This window comes from Meriones unguiculatus, chromosome 3 (assembly GCF_030254825.1).
Source record: "Meriones unguiculatus strain TT.TT164.6M chromosome 3, Bangor_MerUng_6.1, whole genome shotgun sequence".
NCBI classification, from domain to species: Eukaryota; Metazoa; Chordata; class Mammalia; order Rodentia; family Muridae; genus Meriones; species Meriones unguiculatus.
In genome coordinates, this window is record NC_083351.1 from 28,979,818 (window position 1) to 28,992,021 (window position 12,204).

Here is a 12,204-nt window from a genome sequence, read left to right on the forward strand (position 1 = left end):
TTGGGATTCTCTGCAACTACAATGCCAAGCACTATGGTGTGACAAAGGGAGAAAATCTTGTGCCTAAGCGCATGACCAAGAGCTCTGGGAACACAGCCTATTAGGAGAGCAACTCAAAACTCACAACTCTGGTCCCTGAGAAGAAAACAACTCTCTTCTTTCCCAGAACTCTCTAAGGTGATCCAGATAAGAATCGAAGAGACAGCCAATAGCATCAAGGAAATGAGACAGCAGACTAGAGAAGTGGCAACTTCTTAGCAGTAGCCACTGACTTAGCAGACCCAAGAAGCTGAGTGTCCTAAAGCAGTAAAGAGACTCAGAGCTGAATGGCTTCATCTCCTAACTTAAAGAGACCTAACTGGAAGAATAAAGGTCTCTATAGAGGTGTATATAAGGGTCAATCTATGAAAAGAAGGATCAGCCTAGGTTTGCTAAGAAATAGAGACTAGTGGACGATGGAGATATTTAGCAGATAAAGTGCTTGCTGTATAAGGTTGAGGAATGGAGTTAGGACCACAAGAACCCATGTAAGTGTCACAGTGGATCACCTATAATTCAGACACTTGCAAGGCAGAGACAGGAGATCCCTGGAGCTGGCTAGCTACACAGACTGTCCTATATTGGTGAGCTTTGGTTCAAGTGAGAGGCCTTGCCCCAGTGACTAAGGTAGAAAGAGACTGAGGACAGTGCATATACTACACCTTTATATACATGCAAAAAAAAAAAGAAAATGAAAATATCGCAGTCGGGCTAGAGAGATGGCTCAGAGGTTAAGAGCATTGGCTGTTCTTCCAGAGGTCCAGAGTTCAACTCCCAGCACACAGATGGTGGCTCACAACCATCTATAATGTGATCTGATGCCCTCTTCTGGTGTGCAAGCAGAACATTGTACACATAATAGATAAATCTTTTAAAAAAAGAATCGCAGTCACAGTGGAGGCAGAGACTGAGTACAAGGAGCCTGATGGAAATTCTGGGGTGCAGAAGTGTCCTATCTCTTGATCACAGTGGGAAGGAGGAGTTACACAGGTGCTGACATTTATTAAAATTCAGCAAATTATATATGAGTGCACAATATACTTGCAACTAAGATTTGTACATTTCATTGATATAGATTTTATATAATTGTTCTAATGGAGATTTTAAAAATTAATTCTACTTGGGTCATATGGTAAAATACCAAAGACCAAACTATGCACCCTTTAGAAGATTGTTGGTTTTAGAACATGGCTCTGAAAGTCTAGCATCCCTTTTATTGATCTCTGTCACATTTGACCAATAGAAAGCAGCAGGTATGGTACTGTGCCAGTTTCTGGGCCTAGGATTAAGAAACTAGCAGTTTCTACTTCCTGTTTCTTGGGATATTTACTCTTGGATCCCAACTACTACGTGTGGAAAAACAAGTACATTGTGGAGAGGTTTATGTGGAGAAACAGGCAGAACCAATATGCCAGCCGTGTGATCAAGTGGATCCCCAAACCTAGTCAGTTTCCCTCCCCATCTTGCACTTTATGCAAGAGATGAGCTGTCTCCCTCCACCCAGCCTGCCCTTAGTGTTTTAGACTATATAGTTCTGTAGTAGTTTGTCACATAGCAAAAGCTTATCAGAATAGGTTTTAATACAAGATGCTTTAGTACAAATGCCAAGCATACCAGTGGCAGAAAGCACCACAAGCAGAGTGCTAGTGCAACCTCTGACTCCGGGTTACTTTCTTTAGTGCTGGGGATCAAACCCAGGGCCTCATCCAAGATAAGCAAGTGCTTAGCTACCACTGAGCTACATTCCCAGGCCCTTTAAGAGTGTTTTAATGGAAACTTAAAAGTTGCCAGAAGGCTATCTGAGTTTAAAGTAAAGTGAAGACCATGTAACTGGAAAGTGAAGGATGGGCAACGTGCTGGGAAGAAACTAAAAGTTTGATATGACTGCTGCCCACAATAGCATAAAACAGGAAATGTACCTGATGAGCTCAATGAAATAGCTGAGATTTTTAAAGCCAAAGTGCTACCTGCCTTCTCACTGCTTATGATAAAATGTAAGATGAGAGAGAAAATACTTTATTGAGGTAAGAAAGAAGGTGTGGGGCATGGTGGCAGATATCTTTTATCCCAGCATTCATGTCAGAGGCAGGTAGATTTCTGAGTTTGGGACCAGTGTAGTCTACATTATGAGTAGTAGGCCAATTAGAACTACATGGTGAGACCCTGACTCAAAAAACCAAGCTAAACCAAAGTCAGAAAGATCTAAGAATATGCTTCATAGATTTCTTTTAGACCAAAGATTTCCATAGGATTTTGCTAAGGGAAGTCTTTGCCGACTCATCATTATACAAGATTAATGTTTTCTTTTAAAATATTTTAACTAAAATACAATTACATGAATTTCCTTTCCTCTTTCATTCCCTCTCAACTTCATGGCCTCGTAATTACTAAGGTTGCTCATGTGCTGCTTTAGCTGTACCTGCAGAGGAGGTACAAAGCAGAGAAGGTTTATCCTCAGAGACCTGCTGTTTAGTGCTAGGAAGTGAGTCTTGAAGCTACTCAAATGTGAAAAATGTCTTACTGAAATTTGTGAGATACAGTAGAGGCAGTGTTGAGGGAAAAGTACAACAGTGAATATAGATTTAGAAAAGAAAAATCTAAAGTTAATAATACAAGCTTACACCTAAAGAAATGCAAAAAAAAAAAAAAAAAAAAGATAAAATTAAACCCAGACTAAGCAGGAGATAATAAATTAGAGAAATTAATGAAATTTAAAGGAAAAAAAAAAAACATTAGAAAAAGTCCTGATGAAATCAAATGTTGGCTTTGTGAAAAGATAGAGACGACACAAATTGTTCATATCAGAAGTAATAAAGGAGAAATGCTGCATGTCATATAGCTAGTAAAAGGATCGTAAAGAATATGGTGAATCTCCTTGTAACTTGGCTTTGGTAAGGCCGAGAGAAACTCTAGTTCTCTGTTGCTCCTTTCAGTCTTTCCATCTGGCCTACCTCCATCCCTTTGCTGATTTGCAGAACCACTCTCTGCCAGGGACTTCACAGCTGCTCCATTTAGCTAGAACCCAGAATGGGGCAACAGCAATGAAAGAACAGAACACCCACCCATCAAAGCCAAGACTAGATATTTATACCAAGAAACATCTCAAACATCATAACTCCAGATACTGAAATCCCCGCAAAAACACAAGACAATATGTCCAAGACAATATGTCTCCAGCAGAAGTCAGAAGAAGTCCTACTGTAGTAGGCTTTGAGGACATTAAAATGGACATTAATAAATGCCTTAATGAAGAGCATGAAAGGGCTGGACAGATGGCTTAGAGGTTAAGAGTACTGGCTGTTCTTCCTAAAGGTCCTGAGTTCAATTCCCAGCAACCACATGGTGGCTCATAGCCATCCGTAATGAAATCTGGTGCTCAGGCACACATGGAGGCAGAATGCTGTATGAATGATAAATAAATAAATATTTTTAAAAAAGAGCATGAAAACAGAAATAGTTGAATGAAATAATGAAAACACTTCAAGACATGAAAGTAGAATTCAGCAAAGAAAAAGAATTACTGAGGGAAAGGTTAAACTGAAATAAAACTTAAAATGAAAACACTCAGGAAGTCAAACAAAAGCCTTACCAACATATCAAAAGACATGGATGAGAAAATTTCAGGTCTTGAAGACAAGGCAGAAGAAATGGATAGTTCAGGCAAAGAAATATAAAAATAAAAATATAAAAATCCAGGTATAAAACATCCAGGAAACCTGGAACACTCTGTATAAAGACCAAATCTATGAATAATAGATATAGAGGAGTGGGAAGAAACAGGTCAAAGGCACAGAAAGTATTTTTATAAAAATCACAGAAGAAAATTCCCCAACCCAAAGTAAAAGATGTTTATCAAGGTACATGAGACATACTGTACACCAAACAGACAAGACCAGAAAAGAAAATCCCCCAAACACAGGATAATCAAAACAGTAAATGCACAGAACAAATACATGCTATTGAAAGGTACAAGGGAAGAAGACCAAGTTACCTATGCAGGCAGGCCTATTAGGATAACATCTGAATTTTCAATGGACACTATGGAAGGCAGGAAACCTGGGCAAATGTTCTACAGACTCTTTGAAAGACTACAGAAACTAGCCCAGACTACCACACCCAGCAAAACTACCAATCACAATGGATGGAAAACGAAAAACATTTCAGGGTAAAAACAAATTTAAGAAATTTTTAGCCACCAATCTAGCTCTACAGAAGGCACTACAAGGAAAACTTCCATCTGAAGGAAAGGCTAACTATACCAATAAGGACCTAATCATTAAAATAATCCCAGAATAGTCAATAAAAAGGAGAATAAAAACACACCATAACAACAAAAAAATAGGAATTAGAAAGCTGTTCAGTAGTATCTCTCAATATCAATACTCTCATTTTTTTTAATACAAAGATTAGATTAAAAACAGGATCCATCTTTCTGCTCCATACAAAAAACAAACAAATAAACAAATAAACCACACATCATTATCAAAGACAGATGTGGTCACCTTAGAGTAAAGAGATGGAGAACAGTATTCCAAGCAAATGGAACCAATAAGCAAGCAGACAAAACAGATCTGACAAAATAGACTTTAAAATAAAAAGTAATCAGAAGATATAGTGAAGGGCACTTCGTACTCATTAGATGAAATGAACACACACACACACACACACACACACACACACACACACACACACCCCCCAAGAGGATTCTCAACATTAATACACCAAATACAAAGGTACCCAATGTTATAAAGAAACACTACAGCTAAAGTCAAATATTGGCCTTAAGGACTCTATCTTACTACAGAGATACCTGCTTATCTGTGTTCACTGCTGCTCTATTCATAGTATCCAGGAATTGGAAAGAGCATAGATGTCCATTGACTAACTGACAGATGGAAATAATAAAAATATGGCTCATTTACATGATGGATTATTATTCAGCTTCTTAAAAAAGTGAAATTATAATCTGTATAGGTAAGTAGATAGATCTAGAAACAATCATCTTGAGTGAGATATCCCAGACTCCAAAAGATAAATATTGCCTGTTTTCTCTTATATGTAAATGTTAGCTTTTAACTTCAGATGTGTGTGCTTCTACTAACTACGGAGGCTAGGCAGCTAATAAATGAACAGAAGGAGGAGGAGATCTTCCAAGGAGAGGAAACAGAATATAGTGTTATAAAGACAGAAAGGGGAGACTAGGAGGATTAAATAGGGAGGGGTTGGAAGAGCAGGGTAAAGGAGAGGCTATGGGGAGAGACAACTAATACTAAAGGCCCTTTTGAAAAGCCATATGGAAAGCTGCTGGTTGCTGAAAACAAATGGTGTTGGGTTAAACATGTTACTATTAGCCCTATAATTATTATGGTGTTATTATTGAACCCAGTGTTACAATCAATAAGACACAGACACTTCTTAGATTTTATAGTTGCCTTATTTACCTTGAGCTGAGCAGACAGTCCCACTTATACTATCTCTTATCTTCAGCCCCCATCCCATGCCATCCACCTTCACCTTTCCTATCTGGCCCACTTCCCATCCATAATTCCAGAAACACAAGTTTATTCTTCATCTGAGTTGCTTTCTCCAACTACTCTATTCTCGGAGTCCTTCCTCCTAGCCTATGTAGTTCTCTCTCCACCTAACCTAACCCATGGTGGCCTTCTTCCTCCTCTTCCTGTCTGTCTCCTTCCCAAGATCATCTCTGTCCTCCAAGCTGAGAACCTTCACTTCTCCCACTTCACCTCTGTCCTGCCCAGGTGTTGGCTGTTTTATTTGTCAAATAGGAATAATTTTTTAGGCAATGTTTACATAAGGTCAGGCGTGAAAATGTGCTCATCCAGGCAGAGACCAGATTTTGGGGGCCCATAATTAGCATTAAAATACATAGCACCAAGGGGCTGGAGAGATGGCTCAGTGGTTAAGAGCACTGGCTGCTTTTCCAGAAGATCCGGGTTCAACTCCCATCACCCACATGGCTGCTCACAGCAGCCTGTAACTCCAGTTCTTGGTGACCAACACCCTCACACAGACATACATCCAGGCAAAACAACAATGCACATAAAATAACAATAAATTTTGGGCTGGAGAGAAGGCTCAGAGGTTAAGAGCACTGTCTGCTCTTTTAGAGATCCTGGGTTCAATTCCCAGCAACCACATGGTGGCTCATAACCATCCATAATGAGATCTGGTGCCCTCTTCTGGTGTGCAGGCAACATGCAGAACACTGTATAAGTAATAAATAAATAAATAAATCTTAAAAAAAAAATACATAGCACCAGACCAACCCCCAAAACCTACTACTCTAGAAGCATCCTAAAATATACACACATATGAAAAAATTTAAATGGAGTCACCATGGAGGAGATAATGTATCAACTAGATATCTTAAGCCACCAAGTTAAAACCTCCAGTGCCAGGGTGAGTTAAATATTGTTGAGTTGTTGAGCAAAGGGTCCCCTAGGCCCTCTCACAAACATCACAGGCCATTATCAAGGCTACTGGTCACCCTCCACAACCTGTTGGTAAGGCCCTAGTGCTGAAGACATTTATTTATGTCACTGAACATAGAGAAATCGAGTTGATGGCCAAATAGAAGCTTTACCACTACTGACTAACATTCATGTTGCTGGGACCTCCTCTGCATTCTTCCAGAGGAGAAAAGTAATTATCAACATCACCTACCTACAAACCCCGGAACAGCAACTACCTGCAAGGTAGGCTGGTGCAGAGTGGCACAGATATGGGAGTGAGCAACTTTTCTGTAACTGAGTTGATGGCCCACTCGATGAGATGGAACCCATGCCTGACACCGATGAAGTGGCTAAGAACCTGGGGCTAGATAGGTCATGGGCCTTAGGGGCAAACGTACTCCTACTCTTCTGCTAAAGGAATACAATAACAAAATAACTTCTGACGACAAAAGCTGTGCTTACACATCAGTCCAGCCCTCATTAGAGAAGCTGCTTCTTGTAGTAGATGGGAATTAACAAACTGGACAATGTGCAAAGTAAGAAAATTTTGAGCTCTCATTCCCTAATGGCTCAAAGAAAAAAAGGAAAGAGTTTGTAAGGCTCAAGGTGGCGGATGACTTTAAGGAAATAATTTCTTCCAGACACAACAGAGCTGGTAACACATTTGGAGTTAAAGATTGTGACCTACACAAGTGCAAATCAGACAAAAATCTCATGAAAGAGAAGGGGACACCAAGAAGCTATTTGCAGTTGTTACCTGCTGTGAAAGGGAGGCTCAGTTTTCTCTAATGCAGTGATACTGAAGGGCAGGCCCTGGGTCAGGGAGTAGTTGGGCAACATAAAAGGTCTTTATATTGTTTTAGGTTCTTTTATATTTTCTGTCATATATTTGGTCAATTTTTTGTTTTGATTGTCATTTTTTTTTCTTTTTGAGAGCGAGAGAAAGAACATGGAGTTGGGCAGGTAGGAGGGAAGGATCTGGGAGCAGTTGGGGGAGGTGAAAGTATGATCAAAGTACAGTATATAAAAACTGAAATACAAAACTAAAAGAGAACATTATGAATAAAACTTTATGCCTACAAATTAATTGACCTAGATGAATGGAGCAGTTTGTTGAAAGTCAGTCTCCTAAGACTCAGTCAAGAAGAAGGACAAAGCTGAGCACAATGGTACAGGATGCAATTAGTCTCTCAGGAAGCTAAGTCCTGATTGCTTGAGCCCAGAGTTCAGGTCAGTGGGCAAAACAATGAGACATTTTCTCTTAACAGAAAAGAGAAATAAAATCAGAACAGGCACACATCTATTGAACAAATTGAATTCTGGTAAGCTCTACCAAAGACCTAAGGAACAAATTATACTAATTCTATACAATCTCTTTCAGAGGACAAAAAACAGAGGAAATGCTTATAAAACTCATTCTTTGAGGTCAGCATTATTTTAACACACAAACCAAAAATATAACAATAAAAGAAAATTGTAGGCCAACATATCTCATGGACATGGATGTAAAAATCTTCAATAAAACATTAGAAAATCTTATCTAATACTGTATATAAAGGATTGTACAGCACAAACAGAATTTATCCCAAGTATGGAAGACATATAAAAGCATAAGCTAGGCATGGTGGCTCACACCTATATCCCAGTACTCAGGAGACTGAGGCAAGAGGACAGGCCAGCCCAGGATACATACTGAGCTGCAGGCCAGCCTGAGCTATATAAGGCAAGGATTTGTCTCAAAAAATAAAACAAAACAAAACAACAAACAAACCAAAAACCTACTCAATCATATTTACAGGCTAAATTAAAAAAACACATCAATATATTCAGAAATACAACACTCATTTGCAATAAAACAGAAAATAAAAAATAGAGAATTTCTTTAACTTGTTAAATAACTTTTATAAAACTCCTACAGTTGGCATATTTAGTGGCGAAAAACTAAGAAAATTCCCATTAAGATGAAGAACAAAGCAAAAATATCCCTTCTCATCATTTCAATATCATAATGGAAGTTTTACATAATGTAATATGATGTGAAGATAAAATAAAAGTATACATATTAGGAAATTAAAAAAAACCCTTTTCTTAGATCACAAATTATTATCTACATATAGAATACGAAAAAATTGATTTAAAAAAAGCAAGCAAACAAACAAAAACCTAGAACTAAAAAGTGGTTAAAAAAGGCTGCAGAATAGAAGGTTAATATCTAAAAGTCAATCACTTTGCTCTGTATTAACAATGTTTTAATGAAAACACAGTATCATTTACAATAGCACCAACAGGAAAAATACTCAGGTATAAACCTCATAAAATATACATGAGATTTTATTAGTAAAATTATGTTATTCTGAAAAAAAAAAGAAAAGAAATCAAAGTACCAAATTAACAGAAAGCATAAGACAACTCACTGTTAAATTAGTCTAGGCCAGGTACAGTGGCACACGCCTGTAATCCCAGCACTCAGGGAGGCAAAGGCAGGCAGATAACTGTGAATTTGAGGCCAGCCTGGTCTACAAAGTGAGTCCATGATAGCCAAGGCTCCACAGAGAAATCCTCTTTTAAAAAACCCAAAACCCATGCCCCCTAGAGATTCTATATAATAGCAATCATAACCCCAGAAAGTGGGGCCAGAGAAATGACTCCGTACTTCTCTTGCAAGAGACCAGGGATTTGGTTCCTAGTACCCAGACTGGAAGGCTCACAGCTGCCTGTAACTCCAGTTCCCAAGTATCCGATGCCTTCTTCTGGTCTCCAGAGGCACCTGCACACATGTGGTACATATATATATATATATATATAAATAAATAAAAGCAAGTCCCAGAGGGTGTGTTTATGTAGCAACAAATAGAAATTGAGTTTTGCATAGAGAGGTGAAAGACCCAGACTAACCAATACAGTATTAAAGGTGAAGAACAAAGTTGGGAGCCTGAAACTTCATGGCCTCAAAACTTAGTACATAGCCCCTGCAACCATGCAGTGTAATACTGGCAAGTGGAGAGACCAAGAGAACATGATATTATAGAGCCCAGAAACAAAGTCACAGGAGGCCAGTCACCTTGCTTTTGACAAAGGCATAAAGGCAGACTCCTCAATAAATTGTGTTGGAACAACTGAACAGTCATGTCAACCTTCCCCAACCAAAAGTCAAACAATAACCAAACACCTAGACATGAAACTTTTACATGCTACAGAAAACCCTGAATTTTGGAGCTATGTGGAAAGAAAACTATGGCTGATTATGCTTCTTGTCTCTAACATTTTAGGGTTTGTGCTGAGATATGTTTAACTCATTCTTGAGAAAGATCCCTCTAATAGCTAAGAACTTATCCCTCTAAGTTCTTGGGCTCCCGCGAGGAAGATAGGGGAACTATAGAATAAGCTACACACAAATATCTTAATGCATACATACAAATGAGTACTTTAAGATCACCCCACTGGGAAGGTATGCATATGCTTTAAGAGTATAGGTAGTTCAGTTACCTTTATAGATATTTTATAAAATGGGGACAGATATGCATGAGTTTTGAACATGTGTGTGTGTGTGCGTGTGCGCATGCACACCCACACACACCCACACCCACACACTCAGGTTGATTATCCATCCTCAGCTACCAGATTTTGCTTTGAATCAATCATTCATTGGCTGGTCTCCAAAGTAAAATTCACTTTCACTGTCTCTTTATTAATGATTCACTTTCTTGTCTTCATTAATGATTGTTTTTTTTAAAACTCAGAAGCTTTTCATTCAAATTTGAATGGTGGCAGCCTCACTGGAATGCTGTAAGGGATCATTAAGGAATGATCCAACCAAGTGAGGCAAGCCCCAGTTCCCCAGCTTTGAGTTCACAAAACAATTACCCCAGTTTTTTTTTCCTCTCTGACAAAAATGAACATTTCTCTGAGACTATTCCAAGTGCCAAACTTTTTTTTTTTTTTTTTTAAGATTCTATCTAGGTTTACAAGTGGATGGGGCTAGTTATTGGTAGAAGACTAGAGGAACTGTGGCTAGTTCCAACCTCTGCTCTTACCTGTGGGGGCCTGCATGGCTGAACTGGGGATGGTGGCAGCATCTTGGGGAACAGTGCTGGTATCCGGTTCAGGGGTGCTGGTTGTTGGTGAGGTGGGTGGTGGGCTCAGCAAAGTCCGAGGTTTCCTCTGTTAAAATGGATTGGGAAAAGTTTGCTACCCGTGAAAGGTAACTTCCCTTCATTCCTCTATTCCTATCACTCAGTACACCCATGAAACAAATGTATTTATGAATGGAACCACACTTCATCTTTATTTTCTACTCCATAACTGGCCCCAAAATTGTATATATTGAATGTACTTAGTAAGCATTATCTGAATTATATGTACATGATTTTGGTCTTCTGCAGAGAAAGAGCTTAATGAACTTTTATGCTAGATTCAGTATCATAAGAACTCCAAATCCTTTGTAAATTGGGCAGATAAAAGCAGAAAGTATGTGACTGGTTAATGTTATCATTTTGTTTCTTTCTTGAAATGGAAATGAACCTTCTGACTTTACCAACTGCTTTCCTCTGTCTTGCCCCTCTTTAGCTCATTACCTGCCGTTTCTTCCCTTAATAATCTAACATTCCCTAATCACACTACGTCTCTAAAAACCATGCAATTTTATCTGGCTCACATCTTTACAATTTTAAGCTTTCTCTTCAACAAGAAATGTTCTCTCTTATTTATGTTCTACATCACTGTGTATCTAGGACACTCTTAGTTTTCCTCTTAACTCCATACTTTGTCTGCATTCGTCCATGTACTATTATTACCTGCTTACACACTGATCTCCCTATTAACCTAGAACTCCATGAGGGTCTGAGTATCAATCCTCACATGGCACTTGACACAAAATAAGTGTTAATAAATGTTTCTCATGAAGCATACAGTATAGATTACCAATAAAGGGGTGATTAAGAAGATCTGAGAGAAACCTATTTTTTCTTTTATGCTGGAACTCAGGATGTTTCCAGAAAGAGTCTCTAAAAGTCTTTCAGAATAAAAACCATCATTCCAAGATCCCCAAATCCTCTTTCACAAAGTGCTTGTGTAAGGTGCACTGCTAAAAGCTGTATACATATGTTTGCCTTCTAGGGAAACATAATCTAGAGAGATCTGCTTACAGCAGCGACCATACATCAAATGGCTTCACATGGGAAAGCCATCATGCAAAACCTTCATTAGAAATGGATATATGAAGCCAGGCGTGGGTGTGCATGTCTATAATCCCAGCACTCAGGAGGCAGAGGCAGGCAGATCTCTGTGAGTTTGAGGCCAGCCTGATCTACAAAGTGAGTCCAGGACAGCCAAGGCTACACAGAGAAACCCTGTTTTAAAAAAAAGAAAGAAAAAAATGGACACAGGAGCCAGGTGGTGGTGATACACACCTTTAATCCCAGCACTTGGGAGGCAGAAGCAGGTGGATCTCTGAGCTCGAGGCCAGCGTGGTCTACAGAGGACCTCCAGGACAGCCAAGAACTTAGCATACCAAGAAACCCTGTCTTGAAAACAAAACAAAACAAACCAAACAAAACAAAACAAACAAAAGAAATGGATACACACTCATATTATCAGATACTCCTAAAGGTAGAATTCCATGTAAGTAGTCAAATCAGGAGAGAAGGGAAATAAATACTAGTTCAAGTTCAATGAGTTGGTGCTGTGACTTCAA

General features: G+C 38.9%; 1 protein-coding gene across 9 annotated transcripts in view; it reads right to left on the reverse strand.

The window, feature by feature from the left end:
- Positions 1–12,204, reverse strand: part of Scmh1 (Scm polycomb group protein homolog 1) — a 130,750-nt gene that overhangs the window by 16,040 nt on the left and 102,506 nt on the right. For 8 of the 9 annotated variants that reach the window (XM_060379681.1, XM_060379676.1, XM_060379682.1 and 5 more), the window contains one exon: positions 10,547–10,673. The exons of the other annotated variant lie outside the window; for it this stretch is intronic. In XM_060379681.1, coding sequence (XP_060235664.1) covers positions 10,547–10,673 — 127 coding nt within the window. The remainder of the gene's footprint in view (positions 1–10,546; positions 10,674–12,204) is intronic. 9 annotated transcript variants of the gene reach the window in all.